This window comes from Apium graveolens, chromosome 3 (genome assembly GCF_009905375.1).
Source record: "Apium graveolens cultivar Ventura chromosome 3, ASM990537v1, whole genome shotgun sequence".
Lineage (NCBI taxonomy): Eukaryota > Viridiplantae > Streptophyta > Magnoliopsida > Apiales > Apiaceae > Apium > Apium graveolens.
The window spans coordinates 81793564-81820980 of record NC_133649.1 but is presented as its reverse complement, the minus strand read 5'-3'; the positions used below and the strand labels follow the sequence as shown (position 1 = coordinate 81820980).

The following is a 27417-nucleotide window of genomic DNA, read 5'->3' as shown; positions in this document are numbered from 1 at the left end:
ATAAAAAAAAATAGTAAAAAAAAAAAAAAAATCTATAAAAATGAAATGACAATTCTATTTTGTATTATCGTCATGAACAACGGGCCCAGTAGACAAGTACTGAATGATTATCCATTAAATTATACACTTATGGTCAATATGGGACACGTTACATACAGTCATACTTCTTTTATTACTACAACTACTCATCTTCCCCCCTTATCTGAATGCATGTGTCCATTCTCAATAATTATAATCATATTTTATATGCACGAACATACACTTGCACACCAATACAATATGATGAGTATTATTATCAATCAATATTTATAAAGGGGTTGAAGAAGGCTGCTACACATCCACACGCAACTTAACCGTTTATCCTCATCCTCCCCATCCATTTCTGCTCCTCTCCCTCCCTCAGCCTTTTATTTTGAGCTTTTCTTGTTTGAGAGTTCCCTAGGGTGGCCAATTTATATTTAAAATTTTCAACTTTAATTTCTTAGCTATTGGAGTTTCGATTCTTTCAAGTTAGCAGCTTTTTACCATTCTGTTTCCACTACCACAATTTACTGCTCATCGGTTGGTCAAACTTGGGCATTTTAGGTAAAATCTTGATCCTTTTGCTCATGAATCTTTGCTCTTTATAATACTGTTTTTTTAATTAAGTTTTATATTATTGTTTGTTAGATGATGATTTTGTATGAATCTTTTAAGTCATAATTGTTGTTACTCCTTACATCCAACATTTTGTTGGTTATTTTATCCAAGCGTTGAAGTTTCTGTTCAGTTAACTCAAATTGATTTTAATGTTTCCCTATGTCTAGTGCAGTAGCCAGTAGATGAGTAGAGACTAGAGTAGTTGGTGCAGTTTTGTATTCAGTTCGACATAATTTTATTTTTCGAATCTATAATTAGAATTCCCAGCTAGTTAAAGGTCAAAAGACAGCTGGATTTTTGGATCATTTGTCATTACCTAGCTCGTTTAACAGGCTTTCGATGCCTAAATTTTCTATGTTCAAATTTATTGTTGATATAAGTACATATATTCTACAAAGCTATATTAAGTTATTTTATCAAATGTGTAAGATAATTTTCGAATTTGCTATGTCAGTATCACCTTCTGTAAGATAAGTCATATTTTGAAACTAATTGTTTTCTTATTTTTGTTAGATATGGATATCAGTAATGAGGCCAACGTTGATTCATTCAAGATTGGGCCTTCCACTATCCTAGGGCGGACAATTGCTTTCAGAGTGTTATTTTGCAAGTCAATGTCACAGTTGAGGCACCGAATCTTACATATGGTGTTATATTTTATGCATAGGATTAAGTTTAATGTGATGAAATATGTGGTTCCCATGATAGCCTGGCTTCATCCGCGAAATCCACAAGGTGTTTTGGTATTTGTGACATTAATAGCTTTCATGCTCAAAAGATACACTAATGTTAAAACAACAGCTGAAATGGCTTACCGTAGAAAATTTTGGAGAAAAATGATGAGAGCAGCCTTAACTTATGAGGAATGGGCTCATGCTGCTAAAATGCTTGATAAGGAGACACCGAAAATGAATGAGTCGAACTTATACGATGAAGAACTTGTGAGGAATAAACTTCAAGAGCTGCGCCACCGTCGTCAAGAGTGTTCCCTACGAGATATTATATTTTGCATGCGTGCTGACCTGGTTAGAAATCTGGGAAATATGTGCAACCCAGAGCTTCACAAGGGAAGGCTTCAAGTTCCTAGGCTCATCAAGGAATACATTGATGAAGTTTCAACGCAGTTGAGAATTGTTTGTGACTCAGATTCGGAGGACCTTCTGTTGGAGGAGAAGCTAGCGTTTATGCATGAGACAAGACATGCTTTTGGGAGGACAGCTTTGCTTCTAAGTGGGGGTGCTTCACTTGGAGCTTTTCACGTGGGCGTCATTAAAACATTAGTAGAGCATAAGCTCATGCCTCGCATAATTTCTGGGTCGAGTGTTGGATCTATCATGTGTGCGGTTATTGCTACTAGGTCTTGGCCTGAAATTCAAAGCTTTTTTGAGGATTCTTGGAGCTCCCTGGAATTTTTTGACCAGATGGGTGGGGTTTTTGCAGTTTTCAAGAGAGTTACGACACAAGGTGCTGTTCATGACATCAGACAACTACAGATGATGTTAAGACTTCTCACAAATAATCTTACGTTCCAAGAAGCTTATGACATGACTGGTCGAGTTCTAGGGATCACAGTATGCTCCCCAAGAAAGCACGAACCTCCTAGATGCCTTAATTACTTAACTTCACCTCATGTCGTTATATGGAGCGCTGTGACTGCCTCTTGTGCCTTTCCCGGCCTTTTTGAGGCTCAGGAACTAATGGCGAAGGATAGATTTGGGGAGATTGTCCCTTATCATCCTCCGTTTCATTTGGGACCTGAAGAGGGTTCAGCTGCATCTGGACGCAGATGGAGGGATGGTAGCTTGGAGATAGATTTGCCCATGATGCAACTAAAAGAGCTCTTCAATGTCAATCATTTTATTGTCAGTCAGGCAAATCCTCATATTGCCCCTTTGTTAAGGCTGAAAGAGTTTGTAAGAGCATATGGAGGCAACTTTGCTGCTAAGGTATGTTTATTGTTGAGATCTGTTTTCTCAGGCTGGTGTGTCTATATCTTCACACATCTATTTTAATTTGATGCAAATGTATCTCCTCTATATTTCATGCTTTCCCGTTGCTTTACATCCTATTCAACTCCTGAACCCTGAGGCACAAGATAAATAAAAGAGGATAGTTAAGTCAAAAGTGAACAAGATAAGTGAGGAAGTCTTTTGCGTCATGTTTAATCTGTACTATAATAATACCTCTGTGAGGAAGTCTTTTGTGTCATGTTTAATCTGTACTATAATAATACCTCTAGAAGTTTTGTTGGTGTAGCTCAAGCATGGGTGCCACAGATGAACAAAGATGCAAATTTTTTGTTATGCTAGTGGTGTAAAGATGCAAAATAGTTCCTCAAGGTCACAAAATTTTTAACTATGTAAGGGCTGATCTTCAGGTGATAAGAGCCTGATTTCAATTCGAAATTTGGATAGTTCATTTTAAACCATAAATTAGGATGTATATTGTTGAATTTTAGTTTTGGTGAGCTGTAAGCAAAAGAAAATTATTTCTGTGGATAATTCTTCTGTATCTTACAATATTTTAATACATTGAAATTTCATTAGTCAGTCTATGGTATACACACACAAAAGCGCAGGCAAGATGTATTTTGCAAAGTTGTTTTCATTTGTAGCAGGGTTGGATATATATTTGCACATGCACACACATTAAATACCTTACATGCATGTGTGCAGGAGGCGATAGGCACACTCAGTAAAACTGGTACCTAATCGTATTTATGTTTTGTTAATTCAGCTTGCCCATTTAGTCGAGATGGAAGTTAAGCATAGATGCAACCAGATACTTGAACTTGGGTTTCCCTTGGGAGGACTTGCCAGGCTCTTTGCTCAAGAGTGGGAGGGTGATGTCACTGTTGTAATGCCTGCTACACTGGCTCAGGTACGATGTTTTATCATATAATCTTTTTCAGATCAGACAAATTACAAAAGGATGAGTCTCCTTTAGAGATAAGAAAGAGCATGACATATCAAGCAACTAATATGTTTCATCACAAACTTTTAGTAGCATTTACCAATTTCTCTATCAAGATCATGTTAGTGTTGATAACTGACTGGTCCTTTTTTTCTTTTTCATGGTGCCAATTTCAGATTGCAAAAATAATTCAGAATCCTACACTAGCAGAGCTTCACAAGGCAGCCAACCAAGGTAGGAGGTGCACTTGGGAGAAGCTCTCAGCTATAAAAGCGAACTGTGGAATCGAGCTAGCTCTTGATGAATGTGTTGCTATACTGAATCACATGCGTCGTTTAAAGAGGAGTGCAGAAAGAGCTAGTGCTGCTTCCCAAGGATTAGCCAGCACCGTGAAATTCAATGCTTCTAAAAGAATTCCTTCATGGAACTGCATGGCACGAGAGAACTCAACAGGGTCCCTTGAAGACTTTTTACAAGATGCTGCTTCCTCACTCCATCAAGGAGTAGCTGGATCTCCAGGACCCTCTGGCCGGAACTGGCGGAGCCCTCGTAACATGTTTGATGGTAGTGACAGTGAATCGGAGACTGCAGATCTTAATACTTGGACAAGGTCTGGAGGTCCGTTGATGAGGACGGCTTCGGCTGACAAGTTCGTAGATTATGTACAGAATTTGGAAAGAAATTCTAAAATTAACCAGGGAGTAGTAGTCCTCCCTAACACCATGAGTCAAGCAGCAAGCAGAGATCCACATTATCAAAACTTAAGGGTGACAACATCAGAAAGAAGTTCGGATGTCGACTCTGATCACAGAGTTCCTGGAAGCAATTCTAGCATTTTGGTGGCGGAAGGCGACCTTTTGCAGCCTGAAAGGCTGCTCAACGGAATTATGTTTAACATTGTAAAGAAAGAAGATTTGACCTCACCAAACAGGAATCATGATTTAGATTCGGTTGATGAATGTGTACAAATAGATTGTCCGGATAAGGAAACAGATGCAAGCTCTACATCCGAATATGGTGATGATGCCAATGCAGACCAACTGGATTCTCGAGACACAATAATATGACGGTGATTTTAGACTGTTGTGGATCTTTTTCTAAATCTCTATATATGTTTTTTTCAAATAGCTGTGCTTCGATGTTGCCTGGTGGAATAACCAAATGTTTTTACATATAAACGTACGGCTGTGTTTGATGGCCCGACCGCCGACCGTATTAGCAATTAGAGATATATTCTATATCTGCATAAAAATGTACTTCTTACTTTTTGTTTAAAAAGAAATGGTAAAAACTAGTAGAGTTGTTAAAATTAAATGGTCATACATTGTAAAGACGATTGGACCGATTAAACCGACCCGAAATGAGTGGTTGGACAATCTCCATGAGAACAAATGCTCCGGTTGAATTGTTAAAATGAAACTGGAGATTTTTTTTATTTTTTTGCAAAATAAAAAAATTGGAGAATTGTTGTTTACAAGCTCGGTGCTTTTTACGCAAGTGGTGCTGATAGTTCATATGCTTGGGCTGTTGGGCATACGGGTGTATCAATATCTTGCGGTAAAAAATTCAAATAACAAGCCTCACAAAATGTTGTATACATATTTAAACTACACATTCATTTAGCTACATATACATCTGGACTAGGATCACCATGGACAATCTGGGAATCGACCATCGTTATGGTAATTGGTCCCTGCTTGGACATCTGCATTACAACTCTCAACTTTAGAATAAAATTTCCTTGTAGACCTATATGCGGATAATAGAAGCAGTTGCTGAGTCGGGGCTTCCATGGTAGTTAAGCTCCACAAAGAAACCGCCTCCTTCACCCCTTGCTAGTCTTCCTGGATTAACACAAAGACACTTCCTTTGCACTTCTCCTTCACTATTACCTCCCACGGACACTACCTGAACACAAGTTAGATGTTTAATATAGTAGAAAAATATCATATCTAGAAAGTTTATGTAGGAAGGCAAGCTTTATACAAAAACAAGCATTTGATTTCCAGAATTGAAACTGGTATGGAGTAGTAGTAAGTGGAAGCACTCTTTACCCTCACAAAATGAGTCAAGTCTGAAGGAAGAATGAGAATATCTGGAATGGAAGAGATTTCAAGAGCTTCTGGTGCAAGTGAAAAATCCAGGGGAATGCCTTCTGCCGGTGGATATAAAGGATAGAAACTGTTTGGGATAAGATGTTTAATGTACATTCAAAAGAAGATAACCAATTATGTCAGTTGAACACTTGAAAATGTCAGTTGAACACTTGAATCATTTGATCACGAGCAAAAGAAACTTAAGAGCAAATGTGTAAATTTAAACATGCCTGCGTTGACACAAGATATGGTTTGCAAGTGTAGACATACGATGCTTCGATCCACCAGCAGCATTTCGCGAGATTTCCTCTCCGCTAAGCTGCTTAATTATATCAACAGTGCAGCAAGCTACCTTTACCTAATATGTTAAACAACGAATGAAATGTATCTGTTTCAGTTCCTCCTCTTTTCCCATATTGTAAACAATAAGCGCACAATATACATTAGCAAAATAAAAATATAAAACATAAAACGTGGGCACACACAAGCACGCGATTTGAAAGCACTACACATTTATGATGCCATCAGGTTTGCAAATTTGCATTCCAATTCAACAAGGAAACAATTGTAGATCTCCAAATGTATGCAACTAAGTTTATATGACAAACTGAAGAGCTTGACTGTTATTGCATCTTAATGGCATGGTAAAGAATACACACAGCAAAGGCCAAAGTAAGAAAGTCTATAATGTATACAGATCAACACATATATGATGGCATCAGGTTTGCAAATTTGCATTCCAGTTCAGCACGGAAACAATTGTAGATCTCCAACTAAGTTTATATGACAAACTGAAGAGCTTGACTGTTATTGCATCTTGATGGCATGGTAAAGAATACACACAGGAAAGGCCAAAGTAAGATAAGAACGTCTATAATGGATACAGATCAACAGTTGTTCACCTCATTAGCAGAAAAAGTTCCAGGATTTGTGACGCTGATTATCTGGATAAACACATTTGATATCAGTTTTCTGCCTAACTAAAGAAAATTAAGACTGGAAGCCGTAAGGACCTCCGATATAGCTACAATATTATGTACCTGATCTTTAAGGTCAGGCTCAGGCAGATGGATATCGAAAGGAGGCTGCAAAACCGAAATATAAACTGTGAAGCATTGCTACTGAGTACTGATGCTCTAATGCTAACGGACTATCTCCATAAAATTCAACAACTTGAGCAAAACATGTAATTACGTAAATAGATCAGCCATAATTACCTGAGGGAACACAAAATCATGATTAGCATCACGTATTGATGGCACAAGAATCACCCTTGCTCCTGAACCCATATATTCCACATAATCTTGAATCTGGGAAGCAAAAGGCAACAAAAATTATAAATAATATGCAAATTAACAAAGATAAAGAATATTTCAGCAACAAACCAAAAGATAATTAATACCTTTTTAAGAATCTCATGATGAAATAATTCATCAAAGGTCCGATTTACTGTTCCTTTCTTGATCTCCGGATGCTCCGAATCAATAAAAGGTCCAAGCTGTCAAAAACTCAAATCAATTCTGATACAGCTTTACTATCATAATAAAGTCAGAAGCAGTTGAATAAAATTATATTTCATTCTAGATGTTAAGTTCATACCAGTATAAGCAACTGAGGCTGCTTTCGATGTGCATATGCAAGCAAATCAGTAAGAGGTTCAAACATTAAGTTATCAGTTGTGGTAAAAGGGCCTCCTGCAATAAGCTGTTCAACATATTACATAGATAATAAGTGGTCCCGCATGTTGGAGATGATATATATATTTTTGAGTTTTGGTGTCATCTGGATTAAGTGAGAATGAAGCCGTGAGCATATAATAGGTGTAAGATTATTCTCTAAGCCGCAATGAGTAATTCAAGAACAGATAAAGTAACAATTAATTGCAAAAGGACTATGATTATATGTGCTACAGTCGCTACTAATTGTCATGCTCATCAAACATACGAGTTCAACTAGTGGGATTTATGTTAATTGCACAACAGGTTTTGTATTTCATACAGGCCCCTAGCATATATTTTAAAATTTGTGGAAAAACCAACTACAAAGTACACAAGTTATTTGGTCTCACAAATGCTTATGTTATGGTGCCACACTTCTATTATACCTTATTTTAAGATGGATTAATGTCAAACTATCTTCTGTAATGCAACACCTGTAATACAAAACCTGACTGGTGAGCCATTAAATACGTGTCTAGATCAAAATCCATATGTAGGATGGTAGATACGTTAAATCCCAGCTTACGGATAAATGACAAAATGACAAAAGGTATGCATCTTATCAGTGGAAGCAGGGAGTTAAAGAATCTAAAATAATATTGATTAAATGTCCTGTGGATGTATGAAATAATTACTGTATTATATAATGTTAATCCATCTCCACACATATATAAGATTAAAACTCTGGTATATAACATAAGCATTTATGTACTGCATTATTGGTGCATTATTGGTTGTTTCCACATTTTTGAAAAATATTAAACATGCCAAGTGATATTATTTTACACAACGGATTTGTGAAGAATCACATTAGAGGTGGTAAATCCATTGTTCAATTGACAACATCACAAAAGTTGTGCTCTCATGTTTGATGCATTGTCTGTTAATTCCCTTCTAGATGTAAAGCATAAAAGCAATATCCAAATCCAACCATATAAACATGCAGACCACACTACAGTGCAACAAAAATGAGGTGAAATGTAGAAAGTTCCAATTAGATTATCATGATACGACCACAAGATAACCCACCACTGATATTTCTGGCAGCACATGAGATAGATCAGTTTGAATCAAGTCTTGGTCAAGAGCTGGTTTTTTTGCAGGTTGAGAGTTTTCATCAGAGGAATCTGATAATGGAATATAATCTATGACTTCTGATGCGATCAAACAGTGTCCACTAGGATTGTGACCTTTAATGCCTATAACCTGCAGCAGTGCAACATCTGGAATAAACCATTTTTCCTTGAAACCATGATTAGCCAATTATAAACTAAAATTTAATACACATGTGTTTAATATGTTCACTTACCTGGCCAGGAAAGATAGAAAATTGACTCAGCTTTTGAAGGTCAAGGCGGACACGTTGGCCCCCAGAGTGCTCAACGCTGTCAGAAAGTTGGCAGGTGTCAATATTTACCAGATCTGTTGCTAATGTGATATAAAACATGAAGGATTACATATCCCCGGGTAACAACGAACCGGCCATACTCCTATCGTAATCAAATTTGTAAAGGATCTGCGGATACGACAATTCTGGGTATTGATTCTGAATTAATCCATGTAGGTGATAAACCTGATGTCTACCTAACTTTAACAACCAAATTAATAGCCTCCAGCAACCTAGTGGCACGAATGACTAAGGTTACGTAGTTACATGTATAATACACTCTAATATTTTCATTTATCAAGAGTGTTGAACCTGATGTTTCGACCGATAAACCATTCCTTTTCTCCCTAACCCCAGTCCAAACATAGTAAAAGATGGCGGGGATGAAATCATTTATATAGGCATGTGAAATTTGTACCTGCTTTGTAGCAGCACGGGTTTCTCTTTTAGACGACCTTCTTCCTCACAACATACCATACCCACAGCAAACAAACTTTTCTGCAAGACATAGCAAAAAAATGCTCTCAAATGTAACTTTGATTGGAGTGCTTCTAGTAAATTGAAGTAAATATACAAAATGAAAAAACTGCCGCATATTAGAACCTGATAAAAGAATTCTCAAATACAAAAAAATATTGAATTAGCAGTAGTAATCCGACCTTAGAGCATAAAAATGCTTAATGTACTGGCAGTAATTAAAAAAAATAGGTAACCAGTACATGGATATATTACCTGTGAAGCAACAGTTGGGTCAACCGGTTCTTCGTAGATACCAGACACAGCAAAAGCTTTTGCATGCTTCATGATTCTACTTTCAAGAAAATTAAACTGAATAACCGGAACTGAAGTTAGTATTGTACATATGAGAAATATTTTGATGCACATTTAGTCAATTAACCAACATACTTTATCTTCAATTCTGTCATACATAAATCGACAACTCGTTTGAGGCTTGGAACATTGAGTTTGCAATGAACACCTTTTGCTGGGTTGTACCCTCTTTATAATGTCATCCTCAGAATTATCATCATGTTGTTCTATCTTTATAGAATCTGTAATGGGCAGGTCACTGACTGTGGATTGGACGACAAATTTGTTCTTTCGTTGCCCAAAAGGCGTCACCAGATCTGCAGATTTTCCCGACGGAAGTATGCTCCCGTTTGTTTTATGTGCTGAATCCAGAGGTCCCAGATAACTTATGTCATATTTTTCTGTTGGAGTCCCAGGGACTACATCATCTATATCTTCAGGTTTAGTGTTCAGTATCCTAAATATAATATATGCAGTGATCAAACAATTGATGTAACTTGTAACATAAATTAAGTCATACAAATAATTAGGAAAATAACAAGTTTAACAATATAAACAATCTATTAATGCGAGTGAGGAGGGCTTGTACATATCATTGCATTTTCCTACCCAATTTCATATAGGAAAGATATTTGAACATATGGGAGAAAGTGAATTATTAACTAGACTGCAAGTTATTAAATTAAAGCTTGGACTATAAAACACACATGCACCAAATGACATAAGCTATATGTAATACTCACATCTCGACATCATTAGAGTACAAATGCAATCCATGCTCCTTCTTAATGATAGCGTCTTTCTGCTCATTTTGTAATTGTTGCAAAAAAGCATCCATATGAGCATTTTGCACTGTCAGCTCCAGCTGCCTGTCATGACAATGAGCTTACAATTAGCTCCTTGAAACTTTTCAATTCTCATCAGTTTCTTCAAAGTCTATTAAACTAAAAAACAATAGCTCACCCATTTCGTCATTCTCTCTTCAAGTATTTCCAACACCCTTCATTTTCTACTTATAACACAATAAGGAAAACATTACAGCTTCTCAAATTCTCCCTCCATTCCACCAAAAAGATTCTCAAATTTACATCAGTATTTTTTTATGCCTTGAAATCAATATTGGATTAATCATCTCCCACTCAATCAAAAAGCTTTGTTATTCCATTTCTTCTATCAACATTACCAAATACACAAGCCTAGTGTTCAATTCTTCAGTCTCTCTCTCTCTCTCTCTCTCTCTCTCTCTCTCTCTCTATATATATATATATATATATATCTCTCCCTCGCCATCTCTCTCCACCCTCTCGCCTCTCGCTCCCCTGATCTCTCTCTCTCTCTCTCTCACACACAGTACAATTGACAGTTAAATGGAGTAAATAAGAAGCTGAAAAATTGGGGGTCTTGAGAAAATGACCTGTTAAGTGAATAAACATCCCAGCTGGAAACAAGATCGCAAGGACTCAGACTGTAATTTATACAAAAAGCAAGACCTGCAGTCCCCCCAAATATTAGATTCATAACAAATCAATAAACACATATGTATGTAAAATGTATATATCATACATAAAAAAGACTTACATTTCTGAAGTATCTCTTCTTCATTGTCAAGTGTAAATCCACTCTTCTTGAACTCCGATTTGATTTGTTCTTCCATTTGAGATTTCCAAATCCTAGGGTTTCGTTTCAGTCCTACAGATGATGTCTAAAGATTGAGCGTCTTTTTTTAAGGTTATTGACCCAATGGCGGGAAAACTTTCCCTCCGTTTTAATATACATTTGCTGTTGCATATAGGCCCATTGGGCTTGAGTATTAATTTGTTTGGGCTCAGATCAGGGTTTGTTTCATATATTCTTCTTTTTTTTGAGAAAAAGGGTTTGTTTCATTATTATAAAGATTTAATTTAATATAGTTATATAATTCACTTAAAAATTTAGTTATATAAATTACTAAAACTGAGAAAAGCACAGTTATATAAATAATATAAATCCACATTTTATTCTCACTCAAAAACTAACAAAATGATAGATGTTCTAAATCATTTCCGGAATGGATTTTAAATACCATGTGTTGCCTAATGGGATGGATAATATGCAATTAATAATAACCCTCCTCCCCATTAACGTAAATTTGATCGGCTAAAAAAATTCAAGTCATTTGCAAACAAATTTTGATATACAATTCGCTCCTAGAAAAATGACCGGGCTGTAACTATTCCATGGGTAGTCTATTGACTGTGATGAAGGTGGTTTGAACTTTGAAGTACTACAAGTCTCTGCAACATAACACCGAAGAAGACGGTAATAGTATATGACTTGTTGGATAAATATTAAACAGCCCAACAGGAGAAATAAACAAGTATACGTTGACAAGTTACACAACTTAAAAATTATAATACAATGACTATGGCACTAATCGACGAATATTAGAGTTAGGTAACCTGCTCGATCCATCATTTGCTTGCATTGACCCAAAATTACAATGTTTTATATGGGTACCAGGTACTACAAACACATTTATATTTGTCCGTCCCTTATTTTATAGCTGCACTAGCGTGCTTCATTGTAATTTGAATACGATTCCAACGATATTATACTGTAGGTGCGATTGGATCCTATTTGTAGAGATACACCACCTACCAGTCTTCGCTATAAAGATAGGAATCCGGTGCGGGATAATTTACACATCAAACGACTTCTCTGCTCTTATATCAACCATCTAACGGTCCTGATTTTAAAAATTCCAGTTCCTACCTCCAGTAGTAGAGGAATCATCGTGTCTGGCAAATTGTTGTTAGAAACCCGACTTCATAAATATATTTTTATGTCAATTAGTACTTTCTCGATCAATAATACGGGATCATTTTACATAATTATCCGACTTTAATAAATAGTATAAAAAAACTTATACCTGTTACACATTGACAATAATTGAACAACCCCTTTCGCGGCATTATTAGAGCCAACACGAAAAGTGGAATAAATTCAATACCATGGATGAGTTAGATCAGTAGCGACAAGAAAATCCATTTGTATACATAGAGCAGGTAAAGAAATCATGTCACTGCGATTCGTTGACACTTAATGCATTTAATTATATTGATGCAGTAATTTTATTGAAAGTTACAGGCCCCGATCATCCTATTCGAGGGATACAACACAAACAGAAGAGCAAACCGACGATCTAGCTAGACATGCGTGCAGTAGCTAGCTATTATTATTACGAGATTCAACGCAAACAAGCACACGAGGAGGCTAGGTGATTATCAAGCTGACTTGATCACATGTCTTGTATGAGTGAAAATGGTGGGACTGTCTGCTCATGTCTGAAAAAGTTGAGCGGATCAACCAGTGTTTTTATTGCAATCAATCTATTGAAGTTTTCATTAAAGTACGAGCTTCCCCAACTACGCGCAGCTATGTTGCTGATGATGCCGGTTGAAGGATTTGCACCTAAATCAAGATCGTCGTAGTTATAATAAGCTCTTCGCGGGTTGCTTGATACATATGGTGTCAAGTAATCATGTAAGCTTCGAATCCATTCCAATTTTTGTGTAGTGTTTCCGACCCAGAGTACCCTAGCGTATATCATGAACAATGTTCCAGCTCTGTTGGGAAATGGAATTGTTGATTCGGGGTAATTGTCCAGTACTCCCCCGTATGGCGTGAAGATGACGGTTGTCTCCCCTGCTCCAACTTCAAGAAGCTTGTCCCACAAGCCATTTATCGCGGGAACGGACAGTGGTGATCTTACAAAGTCGGACTTTGCTTTTGTAGGAATATCAGCTAGAAATGTTCTGTCAAGGAAATCCTCGGGAGTGTAGTTAGCGGAGAAAAATGGGAAAAATGAGGACTGCATTAGAGCCTCGATCCAAGGAACTTCTATAAGGTCTGATCTCACGAATCCAATTTCGGGGAGCCTGGTACTAAATATGGTGAATAGGTCATCAGCTGAACCAAGGTATGCACCCGTAAAGCCCAGTTGAATTGCTAAACCATCCGGCCGTGTACTTGTATTAAAATTGACTGTCGTACTTATACGGCACCTGATGTCCACTTCGATAGGAAGAACCGGAGCAATAGTTTGGAACGGATATATAATTTCAGTCTGGCGATCCTCTCGAAGCACCGTAAATATAGTAACTTTTTCTGGAATATCAACTAGGTTTAGTGTCCAGGACAAAATGACACCGAAGCTAGAACAGCTTCCACCTCGAATCGCCCAAAATAGATCTTCACCCATAGCTTTTCTGTCAAGAATATTTCCATTGACATCAACTATGCGGGCATCGAGTACGTTATCAGCAGCAAAACCATACTTTCGTCTCAGTGGACCATAACCCCCACCACAAATGAGTCCAGTAGCTCCAACTGTGGACCAAACCCCGGCAGGAAAACCAAGAAGTCCACTTGCTCGGTAGATCCAGTAGTAGACCTCACCGAGAGTCGCACCTGCTTGTACTACTGCGGTTTTCGCTACGGGATCAGCAATGACAGCTTTAAGGTTGATCATGTCAAGCAGCACAAATGGACGAGTGTAGGTGCTACTATAAGAAAGTCCCTCGAAATCATGACCTCCGCTTCGTGTTCGAATCTGCATGCCATTTTGTCTGGCACAGATCACCACAGCTTGAACTTCAGATTCAGCTCCCGGAGTGACAATGACAGCAGGAGTAAGACGGTTGGCATCTGGCATGAGGAAACGAGGGTTTCTCGCAGAAAAGGCGTAAATATCATTAAATGAAGAATTGGCAGGGGTATAAACAGATTTTGAGATGGAACTAAGGCAAGTTACAAAGCCAGAAGGATTAGGAAGATTAAGCCACGCAGGAGAAGATGAAGATGAAGATGAAGATGAAGATGAGATATTAATGGTTACAACGAAAAGTATGAAGAAAAGTAAAAGGGCTGGAGAGGTAGGAGGACTCTTCATTGTGTTGCTAGCTTGTGGTTTTTTTATGGTCAGGGAGATGAGCTATTTATAGGGTTTTCATTTAGGAAGAGGAGACCTAATTAATCATGCAATAGTCTAGGTATTTCAATTGTTGCGCGTGTTAATCGTTGCCACTATATATATTTTATACATTTTGGTTACCCAAAAGTAAAGAGCAAGTCACTAAAATATAGCTAGCTAATGTGCATGATATGAAATTGGATATTGAAATTACTTATATATCTGTAGCTATTGATTCAAAATGAAAGTCATTTCTACCAGCAAACTCCAAATTTAAAAATATAAGAGTTGCGACAAATATATACAATAGCTGATAAATTGATACTACTAATTATCAAAGGTTTCATCCCGACTTCATCTAAAATGTTAAATTGTGGAGAAAGGCACAAATCATATTTACACTCTCCTTGTTAATCTTCCTCATTGGAGAACCCGTTTTTTGTTCGACTTTATTCTATATTTTTCGGTCCAATTAAACGTGTATTACAAGTCCCGTCTATGAGGTGTTAATTTATCTTGGGGTACATAATAAATTATGATAATATCGGAGGTAGTAGGGGTGGAACTTGAGATCCCCGCCGACGAGAGACCATGTTACATGAGTAAGCAGTTCAAAATGTTAAAGATTATATACCTTCTCAGATTTTAACAGGTTTTTTTGTATACTGTAGGGGACAAGGTAACTTATCCCTGGTATGTGATTTCTTTATCGGCAAGCTGCAGTACTTTGCAAAATATTACTCCAAGTCTCAGATTTTAATCATATTATTGGTCAAAGGCTTGTGTTTGGCAACATACACTTGTGCATTAACAGTACAACTAGTTACATTTGACTGCAAATGTTGTATTTTAATATGGAGCTGGTAACACTTGATATCAAGAATCTCAGTGAAACCGGAAAACTCTATTTCGTTAACGGTTTGTTGTTTCTTTAGCGAGGAAGCCGATATGGGACAAATTAACATGTTCTCGACTCTCTTTGTCAAGGGAAAAAATGTATAAAGTTGAATTGATGATTGCCAACTCAAATTTGGCTAAGTTGCACACGTACTCAACCAAGTTGTTGAATAATTTGTCATCTCTACTAACTATTGTACCCGAAAATATATTCTAGTATCTATCATTGACAAACGTGAGTATAATATAGGGCTACCATCACTCTCGAACTATATACATTACACCCTCCTACCCTTTCAATTATTATTATTTTGGACACTCATCTTATTATGAATAAAAAGTATAGTTCTATATATTTTTTTAAATTTTTTTTTCTAAATTAAAATAAAATATTTAAATTTTTATTCAGAAAAAAGAAAATTATGAAAAAAAGTTATAAAACTATATTTTATATTGATTATAAAATGTGTGTCAGACACTTTCTCAAAAACTATAACAATCGGGAGAGAGGATGGAATACTATTTAAGCTAACTGCTGCCATATCAATGCCTCTTCATTTTTCACGTGTCAAGCATCAACCTCCTACCAATAATATTTACTAAGCATCTACTTTTTTTTGTCAGATTATATCTATTTATACTAATTCAGTTCTTATATATTTGATAAATAGGCAAAATTGAATTACAAACGTATATGATAATATAAACTGATCAGCTACCGTATAATAGCCAAAGAGTTTAAGTTCAAAGATCTTTCTATTTTATTTTATTTTGACTAGAGTACATAAAACTTAATTACATGTAAAGTTGCGGTAAATAATAATAAAAAATGATCCTATTTCTGAGGCCTAAAATAAAGTACTATTGAAATATGATCCTAATGTTTTAGGTATTTCTAAAAATACTTTTTAAATTTTTCAATATATTACTAAATTAGTAAAAGAATATAATATTTAATGTTATGAAAAAATGCATATTAATAACTTTTTTGCAAATCAATTATTTAAATTAATAATACATTTAATAAAATAAATTTTTGGGAGCCCTAAAATTTTAGAAGTTTTAGGCAAAAATGTAAATATTTGTTGGTGTATAAATTTGACAGGCTCCAAATTGATAAGAAGAGTTGCAAGATATATCATGTTACATATATGTAACCAGCCAGTAAATAATTAGCACTACAATAAAAAAAGTTAAAAGCCACCGGTCCAAAATCGGTTGCTTTTAGTTATAAACGACCGAAATCGGTAGATTTTATTATAAAATCCACCTGGTCGAAATTGTTTTCAGCGGTGGAATTTATATAAAAGCGACCGCTTTGTCGGTTGCTTTTATTCCAGGTCAACTTTTCAGCTTTCCCTTCAATATTTGGTGAAAATTTGAACCTCCCGCTCTTGATTTTCGTTAAAATTTAAACTTCCCGCTTCTAGATTAAAGACGCCAAAGTCGGTGGTTTTTATATGGTCAAATATTGCAACCAAAATGACCAGGAGCCTGCCATTTATTCTCAATTTTCTGGTCTCAATTTTCTAGAAATCTTACAAACAAAATCAGATTTAATAACAAAGGCTAAACACAAGAAATGAGAAACAAGTTTAAATGAAAACAAGATAATAGTGCATCAAATCTTAATTACATTCATTCCCCACAAATCTGTTAAAAACTGCCACACTATTACCAAAATATTACATCAACATTAAGATAAATACTCCATAGTTTACTTAAAAGCGTCAAGTACCAAAAGTGCACCAAGTACCAAAAGTAAGTGACTGAATGTTTAAACTCATAAGTTTAAACTTATCATCAAATCTGCTAATAGGCAATATCACGTCTGATATTGGAAATTTGAATATCGCAACACAGATAGACTTATCAAGGAATCAGTTATCATGTGATATTCCATCAACCATTGGAAATGCTCAGGTGCTAAACTTTATATCCTTGGCAGATAACAACTTGCAGGGACCAATTTCAAAATCATTTACCAATCTAAAAGACCTAGAATTCTTGGATCTTTCCACAAACAACTTGTCTGGAGAGATACCAAAATCCTTGGGCACAATCAGGTATTTAGAATATCTGAATGTATCTTTCAATATGCTGCAAGGAGAAATTCCTACCACCGGATCTTTTGAAAACTTTCTAGCTGATTCTTTTGCACATAACATGGACCTTTGTGGTGCTCCTTGGCTTAATGTTCCACGCTGCAAATCTCAGAGGGTACCAAAGTCAAGGTCAAAATTCGTGCATTTGCTAAAGTACATACTACCACCTACGTTATTAGTACCACCTACGTTATTAGTAATACTCACTAGTTGTGTGGTCTATATCTGGGTGAGCAAATACAAAAGAAATTGAAGTATATCAAGTGGAACAGAGTCATCACTTGTTTCATAGAGAAGGTTTTCGCACTATGATCTTCAACTAGCAACATAATCGTTTAGTGAAAGAAACTTACTTGGGGACAGGTGGCTTTGCATCTGTCTTCAAAGGAACACTTTCTGATGGGACAATTGCTGCTGTAAAAGTTTTTGACATGTAGTGTGAAAAATCAATAAAGAGTTTTGACTGTGAAAGTGAAGTATTCGTGAATATTTAACACAGAAATCTGTTAAAGATTATCAGCAGCTGCATTAATTTTGAATTTCGAGCCCTGGTCTTAGAGTACATGCCTAACGGCAGCCTCGACAAATGATATAGTGCATACATTAGGTATGTTTATTATAGGTATTAAATAGATTATATATCTAATAGTATGCCTGGAGTAATAAATATATTAATAGTACTATTACTATAATATTATTTACCAATAATAATTTGTGATATACTTAATATTATAATATTGTCCATAATACAGTAATCGATATTTCAAGGCTGAATTATATTACTATTTATCAATTAATATACATAATCAAGTATGACTATAATATGATACCAATATCATTAATAATAAGATATATTATCCTAACACTAGAATACAAACTGAATGCTATATTTCAATAATAATTATATAATGAAGTAAATTAGTAGGCATTTTAGTTTCAAGGAGCAGGAGATTAAGTTATTACTACGGCTAACGATGTTAAGCAGCCATTTCAAAAAAGTCAAATGAAAATCCAATCTAAGTTAAAAACATATCAGCTGCCATTCATACCTGTCTGAGCTGAGAATTGCGTGTAAAGTATCACACAATGCATCTGTCACACTGTCTTTCTGCTTGCTCGCCAATTAGTAGCTTCACCAACATACATTATTGCGTTCTATGCTTAGGCTTTTGCCAGCCCGGGTTTTACTAACTCCGGTCCGCTATGCTCAATGATATCATGCCAGCGGCTTATATACTACCTGCTTTCTAAATCACCACTACTCTGCAATATGCAGAAAAAAGGGAGGAAAGAAGATGCAGACCTACCTCACCTTAAAAGGGTTGATCACGATACAACGAATTAACTATATTATACAATAATCAATCATTATCTTTTTTGATTGTAATGGTATAACCGGATATCTTCTCTACTTCAGTACAATCAAAGTTAGAACTTTCAGAATTAAGCTTTGCATTTGACATAACATACTGAATAAAGTATATACGTAGTGTAAAAACCATAGTAATATGTTCAAGTATATACATGAATTTTGATGCTGATAATTACAAACTGATATACGGATAACTCAGTTATATCTAAAACTTAAATCTACAACTTTTTAAACTTATTCAGGACTATATGCCTTTAGTCTGGACTAGTTTGCAAAATATATAAACAAAAATCTCATTAACACTAACACACTTTTCACTTATATTAAGCCATATAATCAGACAAAAACACTTAATTACATTATTTAACAAAGTTAAAAATCCAGAAATCACAAAAACAAAAAATATTTTTTGTGTGTGTAGAATACCATTGTCATGGATCTCAAAATCTTGAGATCTCAAGTCAAAACTAGAATCCATTTCTTCATCTTCTTGAGGCCTTTCTTGTTTTCTCAACTTTTCAACTCCCATCAACATACTCCTCAACTTCGCATGAGACAATCCCCCTCATCCACTTCCCTGAAAATCAACTGAAGAGAACCTGAAACGAAAGAGAGAGAACATAATAAGTCGAGTTTAAGTAGAGAAACTTCGATTTGAACCCTAATTGAAATATAAAACCCCAATTTGAAGAAACCTTAATTAAAACTTTCAAATTTGACACACAACCGTGTCCAGAGAAGCTGAAATCAATTAATTTGAAGACTCCCTAACTAGATCTATACTTAAAATAACGAGAGGGAGAGAAGAAGAGTTAGGAGAGAGAGGAAGAGAGAGAGAGGGGGTTGGAAGAGCGAGAGAGACAAGGAGGGGTTAATAAAAACAGGGTTAAGTGAAAAAATGAATAGGCGGCTCGTGAAAAAATGAAATAATGAGGGCGATTTAAATTTATCTATATTTTAAAAATATTTTAAAAATTATATATATATAACAAAATATCTTAATTAATATTTAAATAGCTAACTCATTTATCTATAGGATTTTATTTATTTAAAAATGTATTTATCACTTTTATATTATTTATTTATTTTGGACTCAAAGTAATACTTAATTTTTTCTTTTACATTAAAAAGTTAACATATTATTAATTTGGTAAAACAAAATATTACTTAAAAAATAAAATATTGACATCTATATTATTAGATCCTAAAAAATAAAAGATATATATATATATATTAGTGATTCGACTAAAACTACTTACTAGTGTCAAGTTCTTTATCAATATTTTGGTTTTTTAAAAATATTTATAAATGATGCAACCATATGGATGTCAAGAACTATATATATTGGAGATATGACAAAATTTTCAGAAAAAAATTAATTTATTTGATTTGCTATTTTAACAGTTAACCAATGATTTAACTAGTACTACTTACCCGTGTTTAGTCCCATGTTGATGTTTCGATTTTTTTAACAATATTTATGAATGATCCAACCGTACGAATGTAAATAGATATGTATATATATATTACTTATATAACCAAAATTTTATATCAAAATAACTTTATTTGATTTGACATTTTAACAGTCAAGCATCAGTTTGACTAGTACAACTAACTTGTGTTGAATCTTAAATTAGTGTTTCGATTATTTTAAAAATATTTTTCAACGATACAACCGTATGGATGTCAATAGATATATATACTAGTGATATAAACAAAATTTCATATTAAAATAATTTTATTTGGTTTGACATTTTAACAGTCAAGTATCAGTTTTACTAGTACAGCTAAATGGTGTTGAATCTTAAATTAGTGTTTCGATTATTTTAAAAATATTTTTCAACGATCCAACCATATGGATGTCAATAGATATATATATTAGTATTATAACCAAAATTTCATATCAAAATAAATTTATCTGGTTTGACATTTTAACAGTCAATCATTAGTTTGACTAGTACAACTAACTAGTGTTGAATCTTGAATTAGTGTTTCGATTATTTTAAAAATGTTTTTCAACGATCCAACCGTATGGATGTCAATAGATATATATATTAGTGATATAACCAAAATTTCATATCAAAATAAATTTATTTGGTTTGACATTTTAACAGTCAAGCATCAGTTTGACTCGTACAACTAACTAGTGTTGAATCTTGAATTAGTGTTTCGATTATTTTAAAAATATTTTTCAACGATCCCACCGTATGGATGTAAATATATATATATATATATATATATATCTGTGTGTGTGTGTGTGTGATATATAACCAAAATTTCATATCAAAATAATTTTATTTGGTTTGACATTTTAATAGTCAAGCATCAGTTTGACTAGTAAAGCTAACTGGTGTTAAATCTTGAATTAGTGTTTCGATTATTTAAAAAATATTTTTCAACGATCCAACCGTATGGATGTCAATAGATATATATTAGTGATATAACCAAAATTTTATATCAAAATCATTTTATTTTATTTGACATTTTAACACTCAAGCATCAGTTTGACTAGATAAAAACTTATTTTTATACAACAAAGATTCAAATGATCGAACAAAAAATCAAGAAAACAAAATCAACACATCATCGGGATTTTTCATATAAAAATTTCCACATTCATTACATGGACATCTTATTCTCCCCTTTGAATCATCCGTATTTGCAACGGCAAACTTAATGAAACCATCAACACCAATTTTGTACTCTTCCGTTATATTTTTCCTTGCATCAAATCGACCATTCATCCAACTACGATTCGATGTCATCTACAAGATGTATAGATACTATAATTAATAATCTATTACTAATTAACAAAACATACCTAAATAAATTCATTATGTGTACAAGATATTTAGTGAAAACAAATGAACAATAATTATTTCATTTTTCTAAATTATTAACAATTAAAATTTAAAATTTCATTTAAATTATATCAATTAATATTACATTTATGTGAGAAATAAACAAACAACAATCATGATAAACAAAGTATAAGCAGTTCAGAAATTATACTTACTTGACTTGAAAGTAGTAGATATTTGAGCTTGAAATGGAAGGAAAATGGTAGAAATTTTGAAGGAAAGGAAGTGGAGATAGGGGAAAAGGAAAGTATGGACAAAATCGAGTAGCTGTTAATTTTTTGGAGCCTAAATTCCACCATATGCGGTCGCTTTTATAAAATCCACCGCATTTGGTGGATTTTATAAAAGCGACCACTAGTGGTTGTTTTTATTAAAATGACCGTTGTATTTTTTTTAATGTTTTTTGGCAATTAATTTAAAAGCGGCCGGACGGTCGCTTTTGTTTTCTAATTTCAGGCTTCATTTTGGCGGCAATTTTCCCACAAAATCTTAAAACCTTAAAATCGACCGCTAAAAAATAGACGGTTGCTTTTGTTAATAAAAGCCACCGACTAAAAGCCACCGGCCTTAAATTCCACCGAATAAAAGCGACCGCTTACAAAAGCCACCGATATCGGTCGCTTTTATGCGCGGTTTTTGGTCAAGTGAGATTGACCTTAAAAGCCACCGTTTTTGGTGGAATTTATAGTTGGTCGCTTTTGTTTGGTCGCTTTTACTCTTTTTTCTTGTAGTGTAGCCAATACACTAACATAAATATGAGATAACTAGTAGTCCTCACAATAAATTAACTATGATTGAATAACAGTTCTGTAATCCTGTAATTCCATTATCTTATCTGGAGTGAGGCCGCCAGTTTTGCCTCTTTTGGACAGGTTCACGTATCACCAGAAAAACACGTTAAAATGAAGAAAAAAGGTAATAAGTTGAGTTTTATCTCGCAAACTTGTTAATTTGTTGCAGATTATGAACCTTGGATTATTACAAACATTGAGATTTACCTAACTTAAATTAAGAACAACTTAAATTGAGAAATAGGTTGTATTAGAGTATCTTCGGTGGTTGGTATCCTCGAAGGTGTCAACTTCGTCACATAATTAAAAATAGACTTAATTGCATGTAGATGGATTGACTTATAATTTTTTTGCACAAAAATGAGCAATTCATAATAATAGGAATCCGCATGACTTAAGTTTAAATTTTAAGCACTCGATTGCATTCCGTTAGTTGACTCAAACAGACGTTACTTTTTAAGGGGTAAGTTGGAAAATAGTGATTCAAATAACTAATTTGATACAATTTCAGTTGTATGTACATATTTATAACATATATAACCAACTCCTAATATTCATAACCAAATTAACACTTTTTTTAATCGTACAAATTAGCTGGGTATACTATAAAATATAGATGACATTGTTTATGTCATTGATTCCCTATTTGTTAAAAGAAAAAGTTAATAACCCATGAATGCGGGTTGAGTATTTACAAATTTCCACAATATCGAAGGCAAAGTGCCCATCAAAGGGCAGCATGTGCAGGAAGAAAGCAACCAGAAAAGTATTTCAGACTGTACATGGAGCAAAATTTCCATAATGATCTTGAGCCCGGGTGATGCCCTGAGATTCATTTTGATTTTATGGATCCTCATCACCCTGAGATTTTGAGCTACTTGGAAGCTTTGGATGATGAGGGATATTTGACCAGAAGATTGGGAAGATGCTTTATTCGGCCTAGCCTAGGAAGTCTCAGACAGCTGCCAACGAAGCTAAGCTAGATTCATGCACATGGATGGAGATCATCTCATTTTTTAATGTGTACATGATTACAATATGCATAAGGTAAATTATGAAGTTAATGTTACAGGCAAGAGTACCAATCAAAGGTAGATACATAGAGCAACTTGTGTTTGCAAAATAGAATTGTATAGTTCGAGCAATCTATCAGGTGCATACATGTTAATAACAGGATATGGATTTTCTCTGAGTCATTTTAATCTGCGTGAAAAAGGGAAACTATATTGATGCATTTATCTACTTCAACATGGTTTTGTTCGTGAACATTTTGATGGTTGACATTGGTTTCTGCTGATGCTGGGGAGTTTGGTCTTGTTAATGCCATATCTAAATTACCTTGGACCGGAGAAATAGTTGTGTCACACTGATGCTTATGCATTCTGTATGCCTCACAAGGACGAAGTTTCCGACCACACTGGATCCCAAAAAGATGTTGTTACAATAACACAAAAATCTTCTCCATAGAAAAACTAGCAAGCCCTATGACTGCTCTAAATGATCTTTCCAGTTATTTCAATTTTTTCTCAAATTGATTCAAAATTATGGTATCACACTGAAAAAACTTTATTTTTAATGCTTTGGTGTCTAATAATTACTTGAAACTGTGAATGTCCCTTTGATCTAATTCCCTCATGTGATATGCACGATAACATGAGCATTAAGTTGAAGGAAAATACATGAATTAACATTTGATGCACATAACAAAAGCTGAAATTAAATCAAAATGTTGGATACTAAACATTTTGCTGATAAATACATCTCGTCCAAATATTAAACTATCAGATATAATTGAGTGGTTTAGCTACACCATCAAGTTGCATTCATCACATCACAAATCAAGTTAATTTGGATGATTAGGGGTGCTAATTTTATTGTGAATGTTAGGGTTTCGTTATATATACATACATGAGATTGTATGTAATTAGCTGTTATAATTACTAAATTCCAACTTTACCCATTCAAAATTAATGTTTTCCAACTTTACCCCTTCAAAACTAACGTCCGTTTGAGTAAACTAACGGAATGTAATCGAGTGCTTAAAAAATTTAACTCGAGCCATGCGGGCGCTTATTATTATAGGTCAACTATTTTTGTGCAAAACAATTATAAGTGAGTCCATCTTCCTGCAATTAAGTCTTAAAAATATTATATTTTAAATTTTCTCTCTTCTTTCATACTTCTTTCAAAAAAATACTCTAATGATTGGCAACCCAAGATGTCAAATTCACTAATTCAATAAAAAAAATGCATAATAGAACTATATTTGAGAAATGATATTTTATGCCCCATTGGGACCACATTGGGACCTTAAATAAAATTGGCACTCTATTTTATAAGATGCCAATTTTTGGCATCCCAAGCCAACTGATCTAGCACCCTAATAGTATCTCTCAACTTCAAAGGAATGTTAACAATGGGTGCCAAGCCATGTCATACTACATGGCGTTGACACCCCTCTTGTTACACTCCGTTGTAGTTGGCATTGGAACCCCTCTTGTTACACTCCGTTGTAGTTGCTCTTACGTCTCCGGAATCACCTAACTTTCCAAGTCAAAACAAAAGAGCCTTTCTTTGGTCACACACTTTGATCGTTATTGTTATAGTATAAGTACTTAATATTTTATATTTTCTAGTGTGACAACTGGCATGATATGTAAACCAACTTATCGTAACAGAATCTGTTATGGCAGTGTCTAGTATATATAGACCTAGACTTCCCCTTTTATCTTTTTAATTCACTGCAAATAAACTCTTGTAAACTTGATCAATAGAATATAGAATTCAAGCTTCAATTCTATTTATGTAGATGTTTGTTAGGGCTAGAACACACGCTAATATTCACGCAAATATACGCGATCGCAAGTATATAGAATAAATTCTAGTTCGTTCCGACATGGACTGGTTTAGGTTAATTCAATCAATGTATTTATGCAACAATGGTATGGTTATTATCCAATGCTAAGACGAATAACAAATTGAGGTTGTTTATAACTACAATTAACTAAGAGTTTATACTAAAGAACATTAACTAAGAGATTAAAGAGAGTTGAATACTATATGACATAAATATGGGATTCTAAGTTCTTTAAATACTTCATTCAATAGCCTTTTCGTTCTTAACCTAAGCATGTAATGGTGATGACACTAATCAGATAACACGAAACTGATAAACGCCAACTTTCGTTATACGAATACCATACTACCAGACATCCACAAAAGAGATAGAAGCTGAATAGACACCAATTATATTGAGACCCTATATGTCTATAAAATTTGATAACTTAATGCACAAGTTATCTATCGTGATTACATAGGGCGAGTAAGATGGTTAAAATTACCTATGAATCATGCATAACTAATACATAGACCTATGCTAGCATGACAAGTTCTAAACCCTTAAATTCACTTCCGCTTCATTAAAGATTAACACACTATCTTATAAGTTCGCGACGCTCATAAGACGAATAAGCACAACCAATACTAGGTTATCATACAATCACCACACACTAATGCATCGAAACAAATTAACTAAGAAATCCATAAATAAATCCGTTAGAACCCCACGATAACGATTAGCCCATAATCGGACTCATCATCAACATGGATTCCGATGAAAGTATGGTATAATAAACGTAGTCTTTATATTAAATAATTAAAACCAAGTACGAAATAAGAGTATTGGTTCACGAATAAGAAAACTAGCATCCAAAGTTACAACTTAAAACAAAGAATCACAAGTATAAACTAGATCCTCTTCGCCTTGGTTGAATTATGCTATACGGTCTTCTTACGCCTTCTCCTTAAGCTCTGTTACGTCTTGTTATGAAAAATGACCTTAAGTTATGTTTATATAGCAAACCATGCAGAGTATAAGTCTTCTGGATCAAAATCAGAGGAAAATCAGGATTCTGAAATCCCGACCTGGCGCGGCCGCGCGCTTGACCAGTGCGGGCGCGCTGTACTTCAGCCATCCTAGCGCGGGCGCGCGCTTCTACAGCGCGGGCGCGCTGACTCTCTGGAGAATTTTCTGCTTTCTTCTCTTCTTGCTGAATTGAGTTGGTCTTTTAACGAGCTTTTATTCTAGATACCATCCTAACATCATATTATCATCAAAACAATGCCAATTCACCTGTATTCTTGTTAAATGCCTGAAATGCAAAAATACTACAAAACACGTTAAAAACACCAGCAACTTGAGTACAAAATACCAATTCAAAGCTTTACGGAGCATTATAAAGAGACATAAATGCCATTCAACATACCCTCAAACTTGAACCGATGATTGTCCTCAAGCATAAACAGACTCAAAGAACAAGAAATAAAAATGCATGAATGCAAATTATATGAATGCAACGATCCCCATAGAATAACTAAACCAATCAACAAGCAACTTCTCAACAAATGCAATTATTCGCATAAAGATCAATCTAGCCCCACAAATCAACTTACAAGCCAGAAACGTGCGTGTGTGCAAATGCTTACAGATATACCATCACAACTAGATCAATAATCATGACTCGCTACTCGTTAAAGCAATCACAAGGTTATAAATAGAATAAAAACTAAACTCAAAATAACTTATAACACTTCAATTCTTATATCGGAGTTGTACATGGATTCATGCTTTTATTCACAACACAAAAATAACACAAATATGCTTATTTGACCGTGCAATGAGTGAGGTCCACAAAAGACTTATACAATAATACCCATGTAGCGAGCGTTAGGTTAGTGGATCCCAGACTATAAAAAGCCTTAGGTCACTAGGCACAAAGTCCCCTAAGAACTTAATAACTCGAGTACTAAAGAGCCCACTCGTGATCAATTATGCATAAACACATCTATATTTTTTCTTTTTTTTCTTTCTTGTTTCT

The 27417-nt window shown here is 34.6% G+C and overlaps 3 protein-coding genes and 1 long non-coding RNA gene across 5 annotated transcripts; 1 reads left to right on the top strand and 3 right to left on the bottom strand.

Annotated features, from left to right (window-relative positions):
• Nucleotides 1-209: 209 nt before the first annotated feature.
• Nucleotides 210-4804, top strand: LOC141712504 (triacylglycerol lipase SDP1-like). The gene is made up of 4 exons (XM_074515475.1): nt 210-585; nt 1153-2585; nt 3376-3519; nt 3729-4804. The coding sequence occupies exons 2-4, from the start codon at nt 1155-1157 to the stop codon at nt 4617-4619; spliced, it is 2466 nt and encodes an 821-aa protein (XP_074371576.1). The 5' UTR covers nt 210-585; nt 1153-1154; the 3' UTR covers nt 4620-4804.
• A 273-nt stretch (nt 4805-5077) lies between these two features.
• Nucleotides 5078-11290, bottom strand: LOC141712505 (uncharacterized). The gene is made up of 16 exons (XM_074515476.1): nt 11142-11290; nt 10978-11053; nt 10307-10432; nt 9660-10020; nt 9486-9581; nt 9172-9251; nt 8676-8751; nt 8396-8572; nt 7248-7352; nt 7051-7146; nt 6866-6958; nt 6689-6733; nt 6551-6592; nt 5879-6006; nt 5607-5733; nt 5078-5460 (listed from the first exon to the last, which is right to left on the bottom strand). The coding sequence occupies exons 1-16, from the start codon at nt 11215-11217 to the stop codon at nt 5302-5304; spliced, it is 1863 nt and encodes a 620-aa protein (XP_074371577.1). The 5' UTR covers nt 11218-11290; the 3' UTR covers nt 5078-5301.
• Nucleotides 11291-12523: 1233 nt separating this feature from the next.
• LOC141712506 (berberine bridge enzyme-like 25) lies at nt 12524-14509 on the bottom strand. The gene has a single exon (XM_074515477.1). It carries the CDS (start codon nt 14491-14493, stop codon nt 12841-12843), a length of 1653 nt encoding a protein of 550 aa, XP_074371578.1. The 5' UTR covers nt 14494-14509; the 3' UTR covers nt 12524-12840.
• A 2472-nt stretch (nt 14510-16981) lies between these two features.
• Nucleotides 16982-19791, bottom strand: LOC141712503 (uncharacterized). Of its 2 annotated transcripts, XR_012571615.1 has the most exons (5): nt 19584-19789; nt 19315-19487; nt 18566-18779; nt 17870-17930; nt 16982-17615 (listed from the first exon to the last, which is right to left on the bottom strand). It is a non-coding gene; the product is annotated as an uncharacterized LOC141712503 (long non-coding RNA). The 2 variants fall into 2 exon arrangements; XR_012571614.1 differs by having other exon boundaries at nt 18566-19487; nt 19584-19791.
• Nucleotides 19792-27417: the final 7626 nt, after the last annotated feature.